Source organism: Pipistrellus kuhlii, unplaced genomic scaffold (assembly GCF_014108245.1).
Source record: "Pipistrellus kuhlii isolate mPipKuh1 unplaced genomic scaffold, mPipKuh1.p scaffold_m20_p_15, whole genome shotgun sequence".
Classification (NCBI taxonomy): Eukaryota; Metazoa; Chordata; class Mammalia; order Chiroptera; family Vespertilionidae; genus Pipistrellus; species Pipistrellus kuhlii.
In genome coordinates, this window is record NW_023425460.1 from 39,128,786 (window position 1) to 39,154,906 (window position 26,121).

The window sequence follows — 26,121 nt, forward strand, 5'->3', positions numbered from 1 at the left end:
GTATGAAAATGGTTTATACACTATAAAACACTATATAAATATAAATATTATTATTAATGTGTTGGTCATTTGATGATATACAAGCATTTATCTTTCTCTGTCTCCTAGAAAAATAATTGTTGTGATGAAAAATTTGTGTAGATTAAAGGAATTTTTTAAAAGTGTTACCTTGACATCCTTGGGGAATGGAATACCCTGCCTATAGAGCATGCTCATCATCAAGGGATCTTCTTTAATGAAATAGTCCATTGGCGAGCCTCTTCCCACCTGGGACTCAGCTGGGTTGGGGATATTCTTACTGTGACACAGATCACAGGGATTGGGCTGCCTTTCCTTCCACTACACCATCCACATTGTTCCTCCTGAAGGAAGTCATCAAAGAAGTTCACAGATCCACGTATTGATCAAGGCTATAAGATTGAGTGGGATTTGATAGTTTTTCTTCCCGCGTGTGCTAAAATATAGCATCCACATCAAACTATCGATACAGTCAACGTGGAAAATGTCAATTGACATTGGCCCAAAAACCAACCTCGGTCTTCTTGGACTTTTTAATGGTGGATTAGCTACCATGAACTACTCATGGTAGATTCACTATAAAGCTTAACAGTTAGGTAGTTGTTGGTCATATAAGGCTTGGGGACTTCTTATAGGCTATAAAGCCAAGTCTGTGAGGAAAAGCAAGGCTTCATAGAGGTAAAGGCAGCTCTGCCACTCACAGCCTCCGCCTGGGAGTCATCCCGATAATTCCTGGGATGAGTTTGAACATGGATGGAGACATGAGAAAGCGAGCACAAAGCTGCTTTTTTTCCCCCCTTCCATTCTTGCTTCTTACTAAAGTAATGTGTGTGTTGGGGAAGGAATGGAGGAGGAGAGAGGGAGGGGGGAGTAATTGTGATGGACTCCCTGCTCCTTGTACATTTTGTGCTTCCCTGCTAGCTCTTGGCCTAGTCATGTCCAGTCTGCCTTTGGGTTATGATATAAATTTTTTATACTAATCATTTTGTTATACTAGCAGTAGAACAGCATCTTTCAAAAGGAATAACTTTTAGAACTTATTGGTTTCTTTTTCTTAAAGAAATGATGTACAAGGAGGAGAAGATATGGAAGTATGGCTTCTTTTTTTAATATATACCAAGCCTTATAGTTGGCACGCCTTCTCTCAGGTTACCTCAGGCGTTCCATTTGGTCATCGATCTTACAACAGGGTGTTACCACTGCCAGCCTGTATTATTTCTGTATGTTTTCTTCTGGAAAACAAATAATTCTTAGAACTCTAGCATTTTCATGAAAATGAGATCATTTATGTATGCCACTGTTTTTCTTTCTATTTGCCTATTTCTACAGGAAAAGCAATCGTTAGCGGTATCAACTTACATTTTAAAAATCAAACAAATGTGTTTCATGTTAGGAACTTTTTAAAGAAATACATTTACAATGTGAGGTGACTTCCTTCGTATCTTTAATTGTTTAAAAGTCTTGGTTGAACTATTGACGGAGTTTTCCTTAGTCTTTCAAAGGGTTATATGGAGATTATGAGGTATAAGAGAACAATACTGCAACTTATCACATTCTGTTCTTTGGTTCTTGATACTGTCCTTCAAGTCACCTTATTGCTATTATTATTTTAATCAACTCACCATAGAACTCATTTAGAAATTTTAATCCATTTTGGAAATATCTATGGAGACCAAGTTTATATCAGACTTAAAGCCAGTCATTTACTTTATCATTTCAGAAGTTTCTTCCCTGGCTGCTGATATTTTCTTATCCTTCTACCTCATCCTCATTATTTTAATTATCTTACCTTCTTCTCCTTTCTTTTTCATTTCATCTTTCATTCTTCTCTCAAGAAATATGAGTGTTCAGTATATACAGTGTTAATTTGATTCCAAAGTACAATTTCTTGAATGTATTAATGTAGCATCTATAAAAAGATGAATGGGTAAAACAGTGCACAAGAATAGAAACAAATGCATAAGTAAAACTATTGTTAGTACGTTTTTATTGATTCTAGAAAGACAGGAAAGAGGAAGAGAGAGAGAAACATTGATGTATGTTTACACCCGTACTGAGGACTGAACCCACACCCTGGGCACATGCCCTGACTGGGAATCAAACTGGTGACCTTTTGGTGCACAAGATGACTGAGCTACACTGGCCGGTGAAAACTATTTTCAAAGTCATAAGTTTGCTTGGAACTGAGCTAACATCTCCTGGAAGAAATATGAGAGAGCTTTGTTTAATCCCTTCATTTACTGAGAAGTCATTTATAAGTCTCCTGGGAAACAGACCCCAAAAGTATTAACTGTATGTGCCTTGCTCTTAAAGCTGTTATCAGTTGGCAGAAGAATAACTTTATGACTCTATAATACTAGTGGGAGTGGTAGACATTATATGAAAGAAGGCAAATATTGTATTTCACTTATTCCACAAGCTTTTATTGAACTTCACTGAGCGTCAGGTACTTCAGGGATGCAGAGCTAGAATGATGAGATATTCCAGTCCTGGGGGTTCTGAGTACAGAATGTTGTGTCTCACACAACATTTGAGATTTAAAAAAAAATATTTTTTATTGATTTATGAGAGAAGTGACAGGGGGAGAGAGATAGGAACATCAATGATGAGAGAGAATCATTGATCAGCTGCCTCCTGCACTTCCTACACTGGGGATCGAGCCCAAAACCCAAGCATATGCCCTGACTGAGAATCAAACCGGCTACTTCCTGGTTCATAGGACAGTGCTCAATCACAAAGCCAAATCTGCCAGGAATAAACACTTGAGATTTTTAACTTAAGTAATTTTGTATAGGCACTGATTGAAATTTCAGAATATGACATGTCCCTATTATTGCAGCAATAGCAAATTAACACTTCATGTTTTACAATATTGGAACAGAAAATGGGATTATGCAATTGGGTTGATTTTAACTATTTTTATCCAAGCACATCTATTTAGAGAAAATATCTTTCTATAGAAATATTAAATTTATTGACAGAAAAAGTTATCTTTAGAAAATGTTCTTCATTCATTATTTTGTGTGGTGGACTGTGTGGTTATGCTTTCAGAATTAAAGATATCTCTGCTTGAATATGTATTTTTTAATGCTGAGAAGGATTACTTGCCCATGCTCTGTGAGTTTTAAAAAGTCTACCCAGTGGTAAAATAATAATGTGTAATGTATAGTGATCACTTACTTTAGAGTTAAAATCCTACTTAAAGTCTTACATCTCACAAAGCTGGGGTTCTGCTCTGGAAAGAACAGAGGAGGTTGTCCTCTGGGTGAAACTCTTAAAGAATACTTTCAAGTTGCGCTTAAGTTTAATTTGTGAGGGTCTCTGAGATATTGGTGCACTTCGCAGTGGTAAGAAAAGGATGCCATTTAAACCCTATTTGGAGGACCTTCTCCCTTGGAGGTCCAAGTGAATGCATAGGGTTCATTTTTAATCCATTAAAAAGTATTATACTCATTTTTAAAGGTGTCTTAAGCCATACTGCCTATCACTTTTCCAGTTGGTCTGTGAGACACACGTGAAGCCATTCTTATTTCGTGGCATCTCTGTGAGTTGAGAAAAAGAGTGACGACCAAAGCAGATCGCTGGAATGCCAATTTACTTTCAAATGTGACAGCAGAGGACGGTTAAGCTTATGACCTTGTTGCACTGTGCTTGTGTAACTTTCCTTGGGAATTTTTTTAATCAGGTTTATTTTCCCTTTGACTCCGATTTCCAGTGCCCAGAAGTCTTCTTTTCAGCAGTGTTTATGTATTTAACAGCATTTTCTGAGTTGGGCACCACAGAATTTTCACAGCATGGGTTCGTTGGACTAAGACTTTATGTACGACTTATATCAAGTGGAAAAGTTGACGGACATGAGCTTTAAAAATGGCTTTTTGTGTGTGCTCTCTCTCCATTTGAAGCTTTCGTCTGTATTTCCTGTTGGGCTACAGTGTTTTGCCGTTAAGAGAACAAAGTCAACACTAAAAAAATAATTTTTTTCTTTATTGAAGAATATGAGTTTCCAAGTAAAGTCATTATCAAAGAGACTGTCATGGTGGGTTGCAATTCATGTGTGGCACAGTGTTGGCCTTTGCATCTTGAGATATAAACTCTTAAGTCATAGTTAAATAAATATCTGTTTATTTAGAGAGAGGAAGGACCCTCCCTAAAGCCAAACAAGGAGAAATGCGTTTTTGAAGACTGTCCTTTTGGAGAAAAAAATGAGCATGTTGTTGTGTAATTCTGCCATTATGTTCCTTGTTGGTAATCTCATCACAGCCAGCAATCGAAGGTCCTGGTCCATATTCAAAGGTTGGTATTTATATGAACATAAAATATACCTTTACAATATTTATTTCCATTTTCAATGCTGTTTGCAACACACAACCCTTGAATGCAGCATAGTGGAACTTTAACATTTATTCAGAAAACAAATATTGGCTCCTCCTGTGAAATTAGATCTGGACTCGGCTAAGTTGATCTTTGAAATGGCAAGAAAAATGCTGCCTTAAATTAATATGATTAGCAAGATTTGCACTGGTGAGTCAGGTAAGGGAGATAGTCTACACACCTGAAAGGGGTGATGGATTTTATGTAATTTAGGAGGGAACAGACCCTGCCACTGTCCTAGGCACTTAGAATACTAGGCTCCTTTAATAAGCTGGAATATCTTGGCAAAATATCTATTAGGGAAATACATATCAATAAATCCCTATAATAAACATAACTAGTGTATTTGAAGTAGGGTGGAGGAAATAATTAAGTCTATTTCACTGTGTCAGGGGAAGCCTCGAAAGAGGTGGGCCTTCTGAAATAGGGGAGAAGGGGACTTGGGTAAACCATGACAAATCAGGCTCTGGGGCGAATACGTGGTTTATGAGACTTTCTAGAATGTGTCCTATGGACTATCTAATGCTTGGCTTTAAAAAAAAAAAAGGGAGGGGGTAATTGATTTTTAGAAGGAGAGGAAGGGAAGGAGAGAGAGAGAAATATTGATGCACGTTGGTGGGTTGCTTCCTGCACACCCCGGAGATGGAGATCAAGTCCACAACCTGGGAATATGCCCTGACCGGGAATCAAACCAGCAACCTTTTGATGTATAGGATGATGCTCAACCAAGTGAGTCACACCGGTCAGGGCTATAATGCTCATCTTAATTACTAAGTATACTTGAAAATGATAACATTAACTTTAAAAACATTTTTCCTCAAATTTTTCTTGTAGTAGAGTAACCTCCCCAATTAACCTCTCCATTTTCATGGTCAGTTGTGCAATGATTTTTATTTAGTACATTGAATATTTTTAATGCTTTACATTATAAACTTTGGTAAATCTTCATCTTGTAGCATGTGCTGAAAATCATAACACTTACATTAGAAATAACACTATAATCTACTTTGAAAATTTCAGTCTACTTTTACATCTGTTACCTCATTGTATCAATCAATAGTTAACTTATTTGAAATGGAAATTATTTGTTGAGATTGAGTATACCGATCCCCTGAATACTTTCTCAAATGCCATTAATTTTCACCAACCAGAAGGGCTTATGAACTTCCATTTGGTTTTCCTCTTCCTCATTAGCATATCTATGAATTACCCATAATGTTCCATGCTCTATTGCAGACCTGTTGATGAGTAGGACTTGTTATTAAACAAACAAAACTCCATTTTAAGAAAGCTGCACAGATTTAAAGGACCAATTTTTCTCACTGGTGTTAGCATAGGACTTTTACAAAGTCATCTAAATTTTTCATGTAGGTGAGTTAAAGAGATTGACTGGAGTGACTTTGTTAATATATAAAAAGGAGACCTTTTTTTTTTAAACGCTATGACTCCAAAAAGGTAAGCATGAAGATGGACCAAATACCTTATTGCCCCACTGATACTGCCTGCCAGCTGTGCATTTTCCTACTACAATGAGCCCCCTCATTTTGATTGCTGTGTGCAAGGTACAGCGTTTCATTTTTCTTCCTGCTTGGGCTTCCCGTAGAATGCACACCCCATATAGGTCTTTAAATTCCTACTGTTGTGCAAACAAGTCAAGCCTTTCTGTTCGCTCCTTTGTTCACTGTAAACCTCGTGGAGTAACCACGCTTCTGTGCCCTCTGTGAGTGGCTGGACTTTTCTCAAATTAAACACCGTGAGATTAGCAGCAGGTTACAAAGGTGGCCTGTATCTTTGTACAACATTGTCTTGATCTGGAAAATGCTAACAAACTCAAGCTTGCTAATTGTCCCACACCCACCCACCCCTTGTAAATTAGGACCTCATGCCCATCACATAAAAAGTAGGGAGAGCACATGTATAGTATTTGCTCTCCTGTGAGGATTAAAAAAAAAAAAAAAAAAAGGTACACATAGAAGATGCATAGGAATTATTATTATTTTTTTTAATCCAAGCACCAATTCAGATCACCTCTTTCACCTGCAGTGAGGAAAAATGGAATGTGTTTGGATCTTTGCAACTAAACATACCCAGGTTCAAATCTCAGATCTGCCACATAATAGCTGGGAGATCTTGGGCAAGTTCATTAGCCTTTCCAAGTATTCGCTTCCTAACATATAAAATCTTCTGTAGGGAGGTGGTTGTAACCTGCTGGTAATCTTATAGTGTTTAACTTAAGCAGAGTCTAGTCCAAATATAAAATACCCAGCACATGTTCAGTCCATCAGAGTGCTCAGTAAAAGAAGGATTCCACTTGCTACTTTGCATAGTGATTCTAAGTCCTGTGATAAACAAACCCCAAATGCCCCAGTAGCTGGGTGAAGTCAAGTTTACTTCTCACCCTTGGAACAGTCCAACTCAAGTGCCCGTAGTGAGCAGACAGCCTCCGTGTGCTGATTCAGAAGTCCAGGCTCTTCCCACTTTGTGGTTCTGCCCTGCCCTCAGGCTTTGGGGTCCTGGACATTCAGGCACTGGCCCGGCAGAGAATGGAGAACACACACCGCCCTTAAAGCAGCTTTTGGCACATATTGATTGTACAGACATTTCACGGGCAAAGACGAGGTGAATGGTGCCACTTACATGGAAGGGGACTGAGAAACATACTTCCACCTGGACAGCCACTTTCTAAGCACAACTTTACAGAATGGCTCAGCGGTTGAGCATCGACCTGTGAACCAGGAGGTCGCAGTTCAATTCCTGGTTGGGGTGCATGCCAGGGTTGCAGAATCAATGCCCAGAGGGAGTGTGCAGGAGGCAGCTGATTGATGACTCTCTCTCTCTCTCATCCTTGATACTTCTCTCCTTTCCTCTCTGAAATCAATACAAATTTATTTTAAAAAGTAAAAGAGAGAGAACCAGTACAGATGGGCAGTGTATTTATTCCTTGCTTACTTTGTTGCCTTATACTCCATCAATGAAAACCCTGGCTAGTAACCACATGGTAGGAAGAGGAGTAGATGGCACAGGTCAGGTCAATGGTTATAATCTAGAACTTGTGACAAGTGAAACTTTATTATCTATGTTCTATTAACAGACACATTAAGAAGTCAATATCATCTACTTTCCTCCCTACCAGACATTTATCTCCATTTGTTTCTCAAATGTATATTCCTTAGATCTGTAACAAAAGATTATTCTGCTGCTCATGCTTTCATCTAAGTGTTGACAATAGATACAAGTCAGCACACTTATTTATACCATTTCTAAACTATGTGCTTAAAGAACTTTGCAAGCTGTCATAGCCAGGACCAATGTAAGGAGACAAGTGACTGAATGTAACGTGGTATCCTGGGTGGTGTCCTGAAACGTTAGACAAAGTATCTGAAGACATCAGATAAAAAGGAAGGAATATGAATAAAATATCGACTTTAGTTCACAATAAGTATCAGTATTGGTTCTTTAATGGTGACAAATGTAGCATAGCAATGTACCATGCTAACAATAGGGGAAACTGAGTGTGAACTGTATGGGAACTCTGTACTATTCTAATTTTTTTGTAAATCCAAAATTGTTTTAAAAGAACTTGATATTGCAATTGTAGTATCTTCATAGTTATTGAATACCCATTGTGTAACATTGTCAATTGCTGCAGACCTGACCTCTGCTTATAGCTGTAGAAAATTTGGTAACTAACCAGACCCATGTCTATTCAAAGCACCTTGCCCCGGTTTTGGTACTTAGTAAATGCTCAAGGAGAGTGTGTTCCTTCTCTCTTTCCTCTTCCTCCCTCAGTGCTTCTCGTAATTCTAAAAGAATGATATGAACACTTATTTGGCTGTGAAAAGGATCAAGTTAATAAATACTCAATTTTAGGATGCAGGGAAACATGGATTTAATGTTCATATGCCCCCCACCCTTCTCCCCCCCACCACGTGCTGTCTTTCAGATGAGACAGAAGGCAAGTTGACTTCAAGTAGTAAACATAAATTGCAATATACAGATGATGTGTTATATATTATACACTTAAATCTAAATGATTTTATTCAATGTCACCCCAACACATTTAATAAAATAATAAAAAAGAAAACCCAAAGATAAAAAAGAACTTGTAGACCATTTTAATTATTAGAATTATCAGCAATAGTCAATATATTGTTCAATCTAGAAAATTACAACAGACTGTATGATAATGATACAAATGGTTTTGTAAGACTATTAAGATGATAATTTTTTGCTCTTCTAAATTTTCCAAAATGACAGTTTAATTTTTAAAAATAATTTTCTCCTTATTTAAAAGTGCCTAATATCTATTTTGAAGGTTTATTCCACATTATATTTCCCAAATAATATAAAGCAAGAGAGAGATATTCCATGTCAATACTATGAACAAACACTTGTAATTAAAAACATAATTTTCAATTATTTTTGTTTCTCCTTACTTAATGGCCCCAATTGTGTAACACTATTAGAATTTACATCTCAAGGTCAAGGACCCTGAAAAATCTCTAGAAACAGACTAAAAATTCTGTGTTTAGCTTTCTTGGCCTTCTTTGGGTTATTCTGGCATCATAATGATGTTTTCCTGATTTCTCCAAACACAGTTGTGCCCATTTCAGCAATATTCATATGTGAAAGGAAGTGGAAGTTCCAATCCAGATGTGGTGACCCTTGAGATCTTATATTGACCTTAGTAGGTATTAACTTTTTAGATCAATAAGAGCTGTTATTGACCTCAAAGAAAAGTCGATATCTGCTTGTTAATTTGCAGCTTGAAAATGTTATACATTTTGTTCTTCATTATTACCCTACTTATTTCAGCCTTTCAAAAACATGTCTTTACTGTTTCTACCAAGAGATCATAATGTCAAAACATTTTAGTTTGGGTGTTTGAAGAGATGATCATTGGACAAGGTAGTCATTCATGAATAGTTCATTTTACTTTTTTATAAAATTACAACTGGTTGAGATTCATGCTCTTCAGGAAAGTGAAATATACTTAATCATATTGTATCCAATATAGTTTTTAACATTTGAGAAGCAATCTTAAATGATCTGTAGTTCATGGTAGGAATATTCTCTCTCTCTCTCTCTCTCTCTCTCTCTCTCTCTCTCTCTCACACACACACACACACACACACACACACACGAAATTAAAAGAAAGTTAAATTGGCAATAACTAGCTACAAAGCAAATAGTAATGTTTTTTGCTTTTTCTGTGTAACTGGTAAATGGAAAAAAAGCAGTGTAGCAAGATGAATGTTCAGCATGTACTTTTTATGTGGATAAACAGTGAAAGCTTTTAGGTAAGGACTTCTTGTGTGGGTTTCAATTTTAGAGATCTATGCTTCTAAAGTTTTATTAAGTGTTTAAGTTTTAAATATTGGTAGAGAAGTGGCTTTTCACATCATCATTGTTTTGTATATTAACATGGAAATGTCAAGTTTTACATAACGAAATGTCTCAGAATTGCCTATTGCTGAATTCAAATGTCAGAACAATACTGCTGCACATATATGACTCTGATATTTCAACTCTTAAAAACCTCATAAATGATTCAGTATCACTTTGGCCTTGTTATGGTATAACTTTAAAAAGAGGCAGAGCAATTTAAATCTGGTTTAGGAAGTGCTAGTCTCATTCAGCCCAGGCATAGAGCCCTAATCTCTCACCCCATTCAGGATCATTCATCTTTTTTTTTTTTTTTTTTAATATGTAACCATTTTGATGAAGAATTTGTTTTCATGAAGATTCTTTGAGTATTTTGCACCAGTGCATAATGAAGCTATTATGTTTTTGGCTTATATCCTATTAGTTCATTTTTATGGAGTCCTCAATATAAAAAGAAATACTAATAATAAGCTTTCTGTTTTTAAAAGATGAATGCTTTCTAGGACATCAATGATAGAGGCAAAATGGCCTATAGAAATAGAACTTCTACTATTAATTTACTTTTCCAAAATTGGCAGTTTCTATACATTTATATTTTTAAATCTCAGAGCTGGAGTGAGCCTTAGAGATGACAGACTGGATTTTGTCATGTGGTACAGAAAACAATCTTGATGTCTAGTCCCTATTTATTGCTGTTTGGTTTCGTTTTTTACTTAAAACTCTCAAATACTGTTGACCATAATTGGTAGATTAATAGTTGGAAATAAAATACCCTTACTAGCCTCATATTTTTATATTATTTCCTTTCTTATGGAAAAAAAAATGCTTACCCCAGGGGAACTTTATCATTTGAAGAAGCTTATTTTCATACATGTTCCTAATAGTCTGTTTTACTTCTTTTTCTAAGATATGATGTTATGACAATTAAAATAATGACAACATTTCAGTATAATTACATTGAGATGTTTTGGGTCTTACTAGTCCAGAAATAAAAATTAAAAAAAATACCACTAGGGTCATAGCGTGGAGTGTGTACCTTGGCGTGTTTCATTTTTCCTCTGCTGGAAGATTAGTGGAAAAAAAGCTCTGTAAATTAAATTTTATTGCGAAATCATCTTCCGATGTTCAGCGGTGAAGATAATATTGAGTGATAAGGTTGGAGTGGGCTTTGTATAAACAATTACAGCATGAAGACTACAATCTGAATGAAAAATATGGCTCAGGGTTTCCTGTAATCTGTAGAAAACTGCATTTGGGGAATATTCTTAAAATTATCTGTTTTTTACAGATGATTATAATAAATAAGATATATTGCAGCTTGAAAGCAGCATTACTGAATGGTTTTAACAACCATTTATATGTAGCGAGAGGTACAAATTTGTATATATGCATGTGTTTTTCATCCTTGAAAAATTATAATTTTGAAAATTCTCCCTACACTGAAGTTCTTTCTTTCCTTTTTTAAAAATGTGTCTTTAGTGTTGAAAGTTACACAGATGTACCCCTTTTCCCCTCATTGATCCCTCCAGCCCACCCCCTCCCCTGGAGTTCTTTCTATAAAGCTTGCTTTGTCCAGTGAGCCCATCTCTCTCTTTGGATAAGTGCATATGACTGTTAAGATCAAAATGTCCACTGTGTGTTTTACCCTCACGTTGGCCCATGTAAAGAGAGGTTTCTGTTCCAGGTCTCCATTGTGTCGTGCTATAATAACTTTACTTACACATCACCTCTTGAGTTTGGTCTTTACATAGCAATTACAGGTAAGAACAAAGACGTTGTTCTTGAACTACATGGAAAATTCTTGGTTCGCAAGGCCCTCCTCCAAGTCAACCTGAAGAAAAAATATATACGTGCATGTGTGTATACATGCATGCTTGTGTTCCCCTCACCCTCCAAACCCGGTTCCTGTGTGCTTCCTGACCTTACGTTCCTTCCCACCAAGACACATTTAGTGGGTGTCTGTCATGAGCAAGTTAGCGACACAAGGTACCAGAATGAAGACAGATGATGGCTTGCTCAGCGTTGGGGCTCCAGCAGAAGGAATTGAGCATCTCAGAGTATTATACAGCAGAAATCATAAAGGGCTCTCTTTGTTACGTAATGTGCAGAGATTCCTGTCATCCTTTAATTTTTTTTTTTTAAGTCATCCCCTTTAATAAATAGTAACCTAAAAAAAAATAAAAGTTCCGGAGAAGACTACGGAGGTTTATCAAGATGAAAACAGCCCATTAAGAACTGATCTGAATCAGTTTTGAGAAGCAGAGCCTGAGACCTGGCCTGGGAGGCTTTGGCTAGGCAAAGTTCTCTGGGTGCTGGGCACAGACCAGCTCCACAGGCCCCAACTTTATTAGTGTGGAGATAAGCTGATTAGGTCTTGTCAATCAAAGGTGCCCATATCTCAGTTGAGACACACACACACACACTCTCTCTCTCTCTCCATTTTTCTTTAAGCATTGAAGCAGGCAACAAAGAGAGAGATGTGTGGTAGGCTTCCCCACGGTTGTCGCCATGCAGGGTGCAAGGGTCCTGTGATGATGCGGTGACTGTATTAAAGACTACATCAATTTGTTTTAAAGTGTTTTGATTTTTTATGGTGGCATTAAGAGAGAGAACATTGTGGTTGCAGCTTTACTAGAAAGCAAAGAGTTCTAGAAGAAGAAAAAAAAAGTGTTTCTTTGAAGCCTACCAGGGCTTTGAATCTTGCTGTGCCAATGGGCGCTTAAGTGCTCCCGTAACTGCAACCTCAGATCCACCCTCCGCTTAGGAACTCCCTTCCCCTACAAAGTATTCATCCAGAGGAGCGGGAGGAAAATGTTTACATTGTCCTAATCCACAGTAATGTTTATCAACTACACATTTTTATCTCTCTCTTTTTTTTTTAATGATTGAAGACGTTGGATGAACATATAACGTATTGGTTATTCTGATGTACCCTGACTCGGCCTGTGTAGAACAGAGATCAAGTACAGATTGGCAACTCTCCTCGGTTCCGTTGTTTTGTACACACTCAGGAAAGCCTTGCCCGGTATAGACCTGACTAATAAGCTCAGGTTGTCAAAATGAAATTCTGTGGGGCTTCAGCTTGAGACATCTCCTCCAGTCAGTATTGAGAGGAAGGGAGCAGGAGGTGCAGGGGGGAAACCTGGCCTTTTGTTCTTCACATCTGAAGTTTGCTCACTGCAGGCCGCCTCCCCACTTCAAATGCAACCACCGAAAGGAACCTGGCCTCTCCTTCTCTCTCCCTGTCTGCATCCCCTGAGCTGCCGTCCTGCACAGCCGCGTTGGATTATTTCTTCATCAGCTATTCTTCCCTTCCTTCCATCCGTTCCCCTCTGACCAATCAGGCAGCCCTCCTAGGAAGGACTCCTGCTGCTTTCAGTAAAGTGTGAGTCCCGTGCATACAGGTCCACACAGCTGTTCCAGATGTTGCCTGTCACAGCACAGAGAGGTAGCGTGTCCCCACGCTTGGGTACCTTTATGAGGTGTCCTCTGAGGAAAAGCAGAGTTTTAGGAGATGAAGACAGCACTAGTCTGATGTGGAGAAGGTAGTCCATCTCCCACAGCGGATGACCCAGAGCGATCAGATACGTGGGTGCGCGCCATGCACGTATTTGAATGTGCTCATGGCATATGGCCAGCTTTTAGGACAGGTGAGGTAGTAAAAACTTATTCTTCACTGGTTCTGTACACTCCCAGACAAGGAATTTCAGTGATGACTCTGTTCCCAAGAGTGTATGACCTTGAAATGCCTCTAAGTTAGAGAGATGAGGGTCGGGGATGCTTAGAAATAAGTGTACTGTGGTGTGTACAGATTCTCTATTCAGGATTCTTTGCTTCGAGAAATTTTATTACCTGATTTGTCTTTATCTCAGTCAGGTCTTTAACATGCTCACTTTTAAATCGTCACCTGAGGATATGTTCTTATTGACTTGAGAAGGGGGGAGGGAGAGAAATATATATATACATACAGAGAGAAACATTGATGTGAGAAAGCAACATGTGTCAGTTGTCTCCTGTACTCACCCCAACTGGGGATTAAACCCGAAACCTAGGTATTTGCCCTGACTGGGAATTGAACCCTCAACCTTTTTGGTGTACAGGACATCACTCCAACCAACTGAGTCACCTGGCCAGGAAGCATAGTCATTTTTTTTTATGAGAAAGGAAAACAGCATGCAACTTTCCAGAAATACCTCTAAAAATACATATGGATACATTCCCATGTCGGACATGCCTGTGTAAGGAATGTGGCCAAACTTCTCACTGTTAAGTTTCTAGTTCACGGTCTAGGGTTCTTCTTCAGAGAAGACTCTCCTGACCACTCCATTAAAGTAGTTTTTCTCCCATATTGTACCAGGCCCCTCTCTCATTGACTGTAACTAAGGATAAACCATCAATCAGACTCTCTTGTCTTCCCCAGAAGAATGTGCGCTTCCTGGGGGGCATTTTGCTGAATGAATGAAAGAGATGGCCATCTCTCTCCCTTTGTTACAAAGGAAAGTGCTTATTTTCCAAAATCTTCCACTGACCTTGAGCGGTGCAGTAAGCATGGCCACATCCCAGGCCACGTTTATGGAGCAACTTTGGGGCTTTGTGACGTTTTAGGGTTTGACTTTTTCTACTTCTTTATGTTGAAATTCTTAATACATTTAAGTAGTTCTCTCCCAAATACCAGTGTATGTTGTTTTTAAAAAAAATATATTAGCTTTTACTCTGCAGAGAGACAATTAAGAAAAGTCTACTCTACTTAAATTAGTTCACCACCCAGTTGCTGCCTACTTGTTAATAAGCATTTGGAGGTAAAGATTTTAGCCAATAATGAGTCTGGATTCCCTTTTTAATTTAGCACTTACTGTAGTTGTTGAGCTTGGTTGTCTCCATTTACCAATTATAATGTCATAAGTTTACTTGGGTATTGTTTTTAGGTTATAAAATTAACAATAAAAATTAGGTGGCTATATAATAGTGTTGCCTCATCGTGAGTTCAAGTATGTTTGTTTCACAGAAAACCTGAAACAAGGAGTTTGGGAAGAAATGGTTGGACTGAGGCATTTGCTAATAGTGTCTTTATCATCGAGTAAACTTTAGTTTCCCACTTTATTATGTGATGAGTAAAACCCGTAGCCATTTCTCTTTTGTTGCTTATAAGGATACACCAAATATTAAGATTTTTCAACATTAAGCTGTAAACATCTTCAGTTCATAGCAGTGACTTTGGAAAACTACCTTTTTTAAAAAAAAATGTAGAAACTAAATTCAAAAGGGATTAAGATATTTTAACATGATTCTCTGATCACTGATAACTGAACATTTCTGTTAGAATAACATAGGAAACTGCACACCAAAATAGATCATGCTCAGAATCAGCATTTGAAAAAGCATGCTTGAAAAAAAGTATTTTAAAGAGTGAAGTTAGGGATACACTAGAAATGTATAGAAGATCATTACAAACTGAAGGCCACTCTTATTTTCCCCTCAGACGCATTTTCCATGAATCAATGCTATTTTGAGTTGCTTTTATCATCAACATTCTACCCCCTAAATTTAAAAAGAACCTATCATCGCATTCACTTCCTAATGTACCAGAATTTAGTAATGCCACTAGATGCTCTTAGTCCCTGAGACACTACTTTTAAATTTGTAAAGATAAAAGGAGTATTCTGAGTCATTTGATAAACTTTTCTTCAGGAAAAGAAATTTTTTTTAAAAAATGTCAAATGGTTATTTTTCTGCTTCTTAAATGACCTTTCATGCAGAATATTCCTGATTTATCGCAAGTAAACAGATGTAGCTTATGACACCAGAGGTTTAAGGTAACATCATTAAAGAATGAAAATTCAAAAGCAATGATGTTTTACTATTTAAAAACAATGTGTTTTTTCATATTCTTCCTTGAGGCATTAATGTTTGTTCAAGAATTAGAGGGTGTGATATTCTGATTCTTAATGTTTACCTTGCAATTCTGCTTGGCAGTGTTTATTTCTGAAGATAAGTATGAAGTGTGAGTATATTTAGAATAATTGAGTCAATATTACCTTTTAGGATGTTATATTTTCCTAAGGAACAAATATAAGTAACTTCCAGAAATGGAAGGATTTGGAAAGCAGTTTTATCTTTGTGTGTGTGTGTGTGTGTGTGTGTGTGTGTGTGTACACATATACATAACTATATAAAATAGATTTTCTTTTATAACAACATCTAAGTGTCTCTTTATTGAGGTGGTTTTATCAGAGCAATCACATGTTGTAGGGAGCTCTTTTGTACCATTAATAATAACTAAGACACAATCATCTTTTTGAGGGAGAAAAAGAGAGAGAGAGAAGAGGGGAAAAGCTGGAATTTGAAAAGGAGGGAATCTGTTCCTATTCCTTCCCCGAGGCTGAACTGTTTATCACTCTATCCTCATTCGATAAAAGTGAATTTCATAATAAAATTTTCCCTAATCGGGCCCTGTCACTGAAGGTGTCTTATCGCTGAGAGGAAAATGACACCGATCCTATCGGAAAACAGAAACGATGTCACCATGTTCCCAATCACAGCTCTTCAGCCCCCATATCTACCTTCTCCACAAACACCAAGCAGCGCTTTTTTCATAAGAACATCAAAACCCAGCAAAGTCATTAAAATTGCACCCGCGTAGAGTTGCAGGGACCAGCCGCACTAGCGCAAAATGGGATGTGGGAAAACAGACTCTCTAAATGTGCTAATTCCATTGTCACATGTTTACAGCTTAATTTTAATCAGTTAAAAAAGCCACACATTGCAATAAATTGGCATTATCTCCTGTGACACCAGAAGACACAGTTGGTTCAAGGATTTAGAGGGTCACTGGCAACAGTATATAGTATTACAGACAAAGTATTTTTACGCTTGAACTACGGTAGCTAAGGTACAATCCCCAGTTAAGACGGTGGACAAAGGCTAGAACCCACACTGCACTAAGTTCAACTTGCAGACCACCTTCATCCTTGCCGGACTTTGCATGCCACACAAAGAATTTGGAGACATTTTTCAAAAAAGAGTGATTTATTCATCTTATAAAAAAAATTTTTAAGTAGCCTTTCAATGCCATAGCCTTATTGCATACTTGGCAATAGACCAAATGGTCTTTCCATGGGTCCTCTCAGTAGACTTGTTTTCCAGCCCCGATGTTTCATTGACTGTGTTTACATTGACCATTGGACTTGGGAGCCTAAACAAAGATACATTAACACGCTTGAGGAAATGCAAACAGAAAATAGTGTCATTGACAATTGTTAGGAGGCCAACAATGAAAGACTGTCTCTAATGGTCTTAATTTATTAACGTCAAATTAGCACCAATATATTTTTACACAATTAAGTTTAGAAACTGCTGAAGTAGAAACTATTGGCAAATTTAATTTTAATTTGTTCCATGGGGTTATTCTTTGGACATCCACATCTCTATTTCAAAGCAGATTAATCCTTAGACATGGACTGGCTTTTCTGCATAAGAATATCTCCATAGTTTTTTGGACAAAAAGATTTCTTCTCTGTGGCAAGGTGCAAGATGTCACTTCAGTTCTCAAATTTAGTATCTTAGCTTTGTAAACTGTCACTACATGTATGTGAGACATCATAAAGTTTTTTCTAAAACCTCCCATGATTACAATAGCGACTAAAATGTTGAGAATTGTCACACTTTTAGTTTGTAGACTAACAGTAGGTGGGGGAAGAAAAAAAAAATCTCAATTTCATCCTGAAACTAGTTTATTTTCTTTTTTAATTGACAAATCTGGCCTTAAGGGAGCAAAATAAATAAATAAATGCAGCCACGACTTTTTCTGGATTGAAAAGAGCTTTAGGGAATTAAATCATTTGGCAGTGACTGAAAAAACAAAACAAAACAAAAAAACATTTGACTGACTTTTGTTTTAGATTTGTTTAACACTTTGTTGATTTCTTCCTACCCAAAGCAACAGGGAGGGGAGATGCCGGAAGTAAACAGGAATAATTTCCCAGTGCGTCCTGCTTGTCTTCACCGGGAGCTTAGTTTTCTGTAGTCCTGTCAGATTGACCAGACCTCTCCTCTGCTGTGTGATTGAAGTGCTTTCTTAAAAAAAACTTAGATTGGGAAGTTAAGACAGCGAAGTTAAAGAGCCACGAAAACAGTGTTTTCTGATTGCGCTCATCTTGCCATAGAGGCTGTCTGAGTTATTGCACTTTGTCCATGTTTAAACAGCTTGAGTAAATTTACAGGGTGTCTCTCTCTCTCTCTCTCTCTCTCTCTCTCTCTCTCTCTCTCTCTCTCTCTCTCTCTCTCTCTCTCTCTCTCTCTCCTCTCTCTCTCTCTGAGCGCTAATTTCAAACCCAGTCTTTTTCTCCATTAGGATTAGCAGCCAGCTCTGCATGAAAGGAGAAAAGTTGGGGCCTATGGGAAAGACTTCACCAGATGATGGCTCTTGGCTTTTTAAAGGAGACACAGGCACAAATAACAGGGAGTTAACTGTGTACCGTGGAATGCTAGCTTTCGTTACATGTCTAAGAAATGGTTTCATTGATTTTGCTCGGATTTTGCTAGTAGCTGTGGTTCTTTGTCAATGATTTGTTTCTTGCCTTTTTTTTTTTCTTTCTTTTTTTTTTAAGGAAATGAGCCGGTTGAAATTTCCAAATATATACATATATTTTCCTCATTGTGTATCAAATTAAAAATGTGTGGGCGATGATCATTATGTGCAGCCTTGAAGGGAAATAGCCACCACTGCCCCCCTCTGTATTTGACTGGAGACCCATAGGATGTGTTGATTGAAGGAGATTTATGGAAGGAAATGTATTTATCAAGTTCATACATGAGGTAGCAGAACAGGTTTTATTTAGCCTTCCTTTCACCATAAAACAATGGGCCTCTGTTTAATTAACCTGATGCAAGTGTTAAATTGCAATAACGTTCCTGATTTAAAATTTGTAATGTATGTATTTAGTGTCTTTGAGGGAAGGTCTATTTTAAAGAGATTACAAATCACCGTGTTCTGTGTTAACCCAAGAGGAAACAACCATTGAAACATTAACTTGGCCACAAAAACAGCATTCTTACTTAGATTTTTGGCTGTGGAGAAAACAGAAAAATTTCAAATTTATTCAGAGGCTATTTAAAACCAATTAAAAACTATAATGCTGCATGTTTAATGAAAAAAATACCTTTTTAATTTATTTATATTTACTCTCTATTTTAAATAGTTTTGCAAAAAGCAGTGAAAATCATGGTGCATTAGATACTGAATTCTTTCATGTGTCCCTCTTACAAGGCCATATTATAATTTTAAACCCGTTTTATAACTTATACAACTGACTATAATTTTAAACCCGTTTTATAACTTACATATACAACTGACTGTACAGTTAATGTTGTACTATACTTTTCTACACATAGGCTGCGCCATTGAGCCACTGGTCAAAGAAATGTTTCTAGCTTGTAGTGAAGAGAGACACGGGAATGCAGAGTACATGAAAAGGATCTGCTTTTTTAAGTATTTGTTACTATAATTAATGTATAAAAAGCATATTTTGATATACTTAACTCATTTTTTTGATATTTTAGGATATGATCTAATAATTTTAAATGTAATGCTTTTTTAAAATATAGGCACTCTTCCCAGTGTTAAGTATTTGTTTCCCATAGATACTAGTAAATGTATGAGAAAAACATAAATCTAGGTAAAATATAATTTTTTAACTTGTGAAGTCATTTTAACATTTTTTATTTGACTGAGGACTATTTACATTTATTACAACTTAAAAGATAAACATGATTTAAAGTAACTTTGAAGGGTCAAACATAATTAACACAAATGTGTGCTTAGAAATTTTGGATGAAAATCTATTTGACTTCCATATCTATATAAGAAATTTGTGAAGTCAAGGTGAATATTGTTCTTTCTCTGATGAAAGATAAAACTGTTTGATAAATCTAAGTAAAAACTATTTGGAATTATGACTAATCAGTGCATTTTTCTTTCATTTCCATTAATATTGGGACTGCGAACATGAAAAACTATAGTAATGTCTCTATTACATTTTTATCTTTGGTGCAAGAATTACATAAAATAATAAATTTAAAATAACATTTACAACTATATTACATTTCAACCTAGCTGTCCCTTAACTTTTACATACTAGAAAACAAATTTTAAGTATAATCAAATACTTTTAATAAATACAGGGTGTCCCCAAAAATGTATGTACACTTTGAATAATTATAAAAGAGGTGTTTATTAGAATACATTTCATTTTCAAAATATAATTGAATCAGCTGTTAAAGTGTGTATACTTTTGGGGGGCACCTGTCTATGAGAAAATTAAACTTAATGTGTACAGTTAAATGTCATTCTTTAATCTTTGTATTTTTTGATCTGCAAATTCTCAACACAGTGCTCTGAGACTATTTCTTTGCATAAACACATTTTGGGTAAATCATTGTCTTCTTATTTAATAGAGTGACTTAATTAGAATACGAGGTATTTCTCTCTGCTAATAGTAGAGAAGTTTGTGATAGAAAATTTAAGCAATGGGAAAAAAAGAAAAGAAAATTTAAGCAATGATATTTACAATTAACCAGGGCAAAAGTTATGAAAGTATTAGTGTCATTGCAAAAATAGCTCCTGCTCAGATCCTCAGCAGATCCTCAGCGGCAAAACTTTGCACGCTCATGCCTGTAAATGCCCACTCACAACACCCCACTTCCAATATGAATCTTCAGGGGAAAGTTTCTAGAAAGTATGTTCACCAGTCAGTCATTTGTTAAAGAGGCTATTCCAATGTTTATACTGATGCTAACTTACTGCCAACTTGGGCATAATATTTCATTTTATCTCAGGGGGGGGGGGGAATCTTACTTGAAACTAATAAAAATCTATCCTATGTAGCACAAATATTTTTTGTAAAAAAACACTATTTTGTTTATAATGTAATTTACTTAATGCAGTGTGGTTTGTTAAGAGTATGATTTTTTCCAGTTTATGAATTCATAAATGAATGTCAATCTATTTTTCATTACCAAGAATAATATGATGTGAAAATGTATTATTGCTTCCATTGATATTAACTTCCTTTTATTAAGAAAAATAAGCATGTAGTATCAGATAGTCATATTAGAATTAACATAGTGATTTAAGTTTATGGTACCAGACTAGTAACTATTTTATTTTGTAGTATATATTATACAATCAAAAAAAAATTTCTGATAATGAATAGTGGTATCAAAGCAAAGGTAGAATAATTGCTAAAGATGATTCTTCTTGTAACTTCAAGTGTATTGGGAATCTATAAAATTGGATAAGTGCTATTGTTAATCTCTTGCTTACAGAATACCTCTAAGGTATAATTTTAGATAGTAAATGCTGCATGGGTGACATGTCCAGATACCAGAGTAAGACAGTATACTGAAGGTTGCTGTAGAACATGTCTCTCCATTAATGACCTTAGATAACCTGGATCTTTCTGGAAAAGAGGACCATTTTCATTGAAGAGGAGTGTGAAGAATTAGCACTTAACTAGGGCACGCATCTTTGTAGGCAGGACTAGACTGGCCGTTGTTTATATGTTACTGCATCTTAAAATAACTACTAGATGGATTTTGACTGTTTGGCAGTTACGTTTGTGATTATCTCACTTAAAATGAAGCTCTGAAATGGAGCCAGAATTCATTTCAGGGTCCAATGTGGTATTTCATAGCTATTTCAGAGTAACTGGAACTTAGGTATCAAGAAAAATATGCCATACATGTTAAGACACTGTGGCCAGAGAGGGGGGTAGTGTGCGGTCTCAAATCTAAGCACCAGATTACAAGTCCAAAAGGAATTACACCCATCAGGATGTGATGGAGCTGCTGTTCATGTTAGCAGCTCTGTGTACCTGTGCTCCAGGTGTGGAGCTCAGAGAATTGTTTACTAAATGCTGGCAAACTGTTCTCCTTTGAAAGAGGTTAGAGCATTTTAAATAAGATCTGCAATCGTATCCGAGTAGTCACCCAACAGCTAAAAATTACCAGGTGCATTTATGTTCTCCCCTTGAAATTTATTTAACTGGTCATGTTTTACTTACTTATATTTATTCAGTTGAGAAGTTATCAGGGCCTTGTGTTTTCCTGCTACTTCCTAAAACTCTCCTCTGCCCACCTCTCCTTTGTGCTTCTCTGCCATGGAGCAGGCCCATTCAAGAGGGGAAACTCAAAGAGGCTGGTTATTGGCCTTCCAGAAAACCTAACGATAGATTCCTTGAGAAAGGGAACAACCATTTGTTGAGTGCCTACTGTGACCCGAGCATACTCTGCATGTGACCTTCAAAATTATCTTAGAAAGAACATGCTATTGTCTCCATTTTACAAGGAAGAAAACGGAGTTCCAGAGAAGTTAAGTACCCAATGCAAATGAAAGACCATGTGAAGTCAAACTCTTTACTTTTTTTCATTACCACAACCACATGAGGGTTGTGGCTTTCATGGGTGAAGCGTGTATGAACTGGAGAGGACCTATACTTTGAAACCTCACGTGCCTGTCTACAAAGTTGTATTTCTCTAGAGAACTGTTTTCTCTGTGCAAAGTGTCCATTTATTACCATCAGTTTCCTTAATTTTGATGCTCAGATATTCAAAGACATATTACAGGGATTTCCTGCAAGGTAGCTCACACAATTATATGACTTGTTTACTTCTTGGTCCTTTTTTTCCAAAAGAAAGTGAAAAGCCACCATGAACCACATCGTATTAAAATATACAGCTATCTCTTGTGAAAAATGAAGTCACAGCAGACACCTGGGAACCCAACATACTCTAAACTGTGTACAAAATTTTTTTGTTAAGTCTGGAAATGCATAGCTGCCTGAAGGTCGCATGTTTAAGGTCAGATTCCCTGTTTCCTTCATTTTTACCCTGTGGCAAAGCAAAGCAAGACATCCTATGAAAAGAAAAATGAATGAAAGAAAAGAAAACCCAAAACTGGCATTCTAATAATAAAATAATGATAATGAGTGAGCCTGGAATTCGTGATTTTTTTGCATATTGCCATATTCTAATTTTTAGGAAGATGAATTAGTGTGCAGTATATTTCAGATTGACAGTTCCATGAATGTTGACCCAAGTGGGGAGACCAAGTAGCTAATTCAAAGTGACATACATAACTGGTAGATATTGGAGAATGTGCTTCTTCTGGTTCCCATTCTACTTGATGCTTGTCCTAAGTTGCATTTAAAAGATTCCATCTTGTTTATTCTTTCCAGGAATAAACTCAAATGAAAAGACTAGTAATTTTTAGATATCCAGTGGTTCATCTTAAGGAAACTTATTCTTCTCTAGAGGACAACAGGAACCTTGGAAAGATATACTAGGATGCCTTAACACACACACACACACACACACACACACACACACACTCACACACCAAATACATGTTTAGGGTAGTAGTTGAGAGCATGAGCTTGAGTTAGATGGGTTTCAGTCCTGTTCTAACTCTTTCCTATCTGTGTGACTTTGGGGAAACTGTGTCAGTTTCATCTTTTGTAAAATGAAGGTAATGATAGCATTATTGTGTACCTAGTAAGCTCTCAATGGAAGGAATTCATCGTGGTGGGTGTTGTTGGCATTTCTCCTACATTTAAATCTTTTAAAAGATTTGTTTGTACAGTTCTTCAGTTGTTTTAGTTACTTTACCTCTCAGCCCTCAGCAGAAGGGTTAAATTAAAGTAAGGAGGATAGACACCATGAAATAAGAGAATTGCCATTAAAGAAAGAGAGTCACAAAATTGTCTTTAAAAAGGCAGTCAAATAATGGCTGCTTATAATAATAACTTAAGTCAATAAAGAAATGGAAATGTTCTCTATCCTTTGTTTAAGGAGACAATGAAGTGTATTTTAGTGGGGTCCTTTAGAAGATTCTCGTTAATTAATCAAATAAATGTTGCTTGAAGTTAAATCGGTTTTCATTATCTGGAAAGTTCTTTTTCTGCAACACCCCATTTCACCACAATACTAGATAAATGAGTTGTTACCCAGCCTCTATAGTGCTTTAAGTTTACTTGGGGTGACAGACCCAAATGCTATGGAGTTTGCGCATGGAATGTATGCAGTGAGTTGATGCCCCCACCTAAAAATGTGGTGTTTAAAAACATTGTCCTGGCCCAACTGACGTGACTGGAGCCAGCATTCAGCTCAAAATTCACGGCTCTTCTTGCTCACTAGCTATGTGCAGGTTCACCTTGTGTGCTGTCTGCTCCAGTACCTGAAATAGTCTAAGCATCTTGGGAGTTGAGACTAAGCCTTAGGCCCCTTTATTCCTCCCCTTTTCATGCCTAGTGCCCTGCCCTCAGTGGGTCAGCAACTTCTGGTGCTTACTATACAGGATGTGTTTCTTAGAGAAAAAAAAAAAATCAAATCTGTGAAATCCACCAAACATCCATGCAATTGCTTAATTATTTAATACAAAAGGAGAATGCTATTCATATGTTTGGGGGAAATATTCAATTCCCTAAGAAATGAAAAGATAAGACTAGATCGCAAAAATTTACTCAGCTACTATGTATTCTGCCCACCTGGAAGGTAGGGCATATAATGGAAAGACCATGGAATCAGAGATTCAACTTGTGAATTCTTCTTCTTCTGGAGGCCCCCATATTTTCTGGCAAGCTCAGTAATGCATTAAAAATGCATGTTGAGGTATACTCAAGATCTACTGGTGAGAGGGCCCTCCAGAACAACAAATCTGTCCTATTGCCTTGAACAAAGTCAGGCAGTATTTTTATTCCAATAAACAATAAAACTGCCTCTATCTTTTAAATGAAATTAAACTCATGCCAGACTCTACTTTAACATTGGTTTTGTTTGTACCTTAACAATGTTCCCTGTAAACTTTAGGATACGATCAAATAAGTTGTTAAATTATTTTTCTGAATGTAACCTTTCATTCTCATACATCTCTACTGTTTCCTAATGAGTATTATAGTGTTAATTTCATTTTTCTGAGTTATTTAAATTTCAGTACTTGTTGTATACTCTAAATTATTGGTTCCTAAATATCTGAGTTTTAAAATAAAATAAACCAAGTGACAAGTACTGTATTAGTCACTGGGAGGAGTGTGAATCTAATAGGCAAGACTGAGAAGGACATTAGTGATGCAGTGTACAGAGATTGATTGGTCAGGGAAGGCTTCCATGTCCTGGTCTAATTATGGAAATTCCCAGGTGTATAAAGGAAAATGCTAGATGATTTGATTTGGCTGGTACTGGACTCTATTGCTGAATTATTTGAATGGTGGTTCCAGTATGAACCCCAATATTTGCATTTTCCCCTTGAAATGATTTTGCTCAACCATTTCATCTTAACATAAAATAATTAAGGCCCTGACATATTAAGTGACTTAGCCATGTTTACATGGCCAGTTAGTGGCAGAGGAAAGATCTAGATTCCGGATCACTGTTGTACTTTGTCAATTTCCATGACTAAGAGAGCTTGTGTGGTTGGTGCACCACTACATGTCTCTTTGGTGCTAATCGTAGGCACTAAATAAATATCCGTAGAGTGAATGATTGATTTTTCTCTGGAGATTTCACAGCCTAAAAGTCTTTTTGCTTTCCTTCACCTAATGATGTCTTTCCCATGGCACTCAAAACTGATGAAAGTTGGCTAGTGCTCTGTCGCTCATTTTCAGTTTCTGACTTACCGATCTACATATCTCATTTATGGATCTTTTCATTATAATCTTTGCAGATGTTTTCATAAACGTGCAAGTCAAGATATTCTTCCTGAGTATTTAAATTTAAATATCTCTGATATAAATCCTCTCTAGCAAGAGTGGATTTTGATAACAGCCCGAGGTACAGCAGTTTTCTGCTTCCTTCAATAAATGTTTGTTCTTGTCCATCATGTTTTCAAGAATGTTTGGTTCGTCTTCGTGTCTGGTGTGTGCTCTCCGGGGAGGCATGCTGGCTGTATTTTACAGTTCAGTTGAATTAATACCACCTTCATTTAAATTAGAAATTTTTACAGTAATTACAGAATTGAATTACCTTTTCCTTTATGAAATTAATGAATGTTGAATATATGACTCAAAGGATGGCACTCTTGTTATTTATGAAGATACATTCATAAAATCATTTTATTGCCTTGTTTATTTTTTAGGCGGCATTATAGCCTTTTAAGCCATTTTTCCTGATAGATATCATTTTTTTTTTTTTTAGCATTTAGTTTGTTCTGTTAAATTAATACTATTCCATTATTTTAGATGGTGTCTTCCTAAAGTGAATCATTTACAGTTACTGTTTAATATACAAGACTATATAAACCTCTCATTCTATATGTTTATCTTTTGCCTATTTCTATTCTTCTGCTTCTGAAAAAGA

General features: G+C 36.6%; 1 protein-coding gene and 1 long non-coding RNA gene across 9 annotated transcripts in view; both read left to right on the forward strand.

Moving 5' to 3' along the window:
* Nucleotides 1–26,121, forward strand: part of VTI1A (vesicle transport through interaction with t-SNAREs 1A) — a 294,814-nt gene that overhangs the window by 69,801 nt on the left and 198,892 nt on the right. For 2 of the 8 annotated variants that reach the window (XM_036439079.1, XM_036439081.1), the window contains one exon: nucleotides 16,439–16,578. The exons of the other annotated variants lie outside the window; for them this stretch is intronic. In XM_036439079.1, coding sequence (XP_036294972.1) covers nucleotides 16,439–16,563 — 125 coding nt within the window. In that variant the 3' untranslated portion in view covers nucleotides 16,564–16,578. Of the gene's footprint in view, nucleotides 1–16,438; nucleotides 16,579–26,121 lie in introns of those variants that run through there. 8 annotated transcript variants of the gene reach the window in all.
* On the forward strand, nucleotides 2,721–4,922 carry LOC123652396. The gene is made up of 2 exons (XR_006741723.1): nucleotides 2,721–4,054; nucleotides 4,148–4,922. It is a non-coding gene; the product is annotated as an uncharacterized LOC123652396 (long non-coding RNA).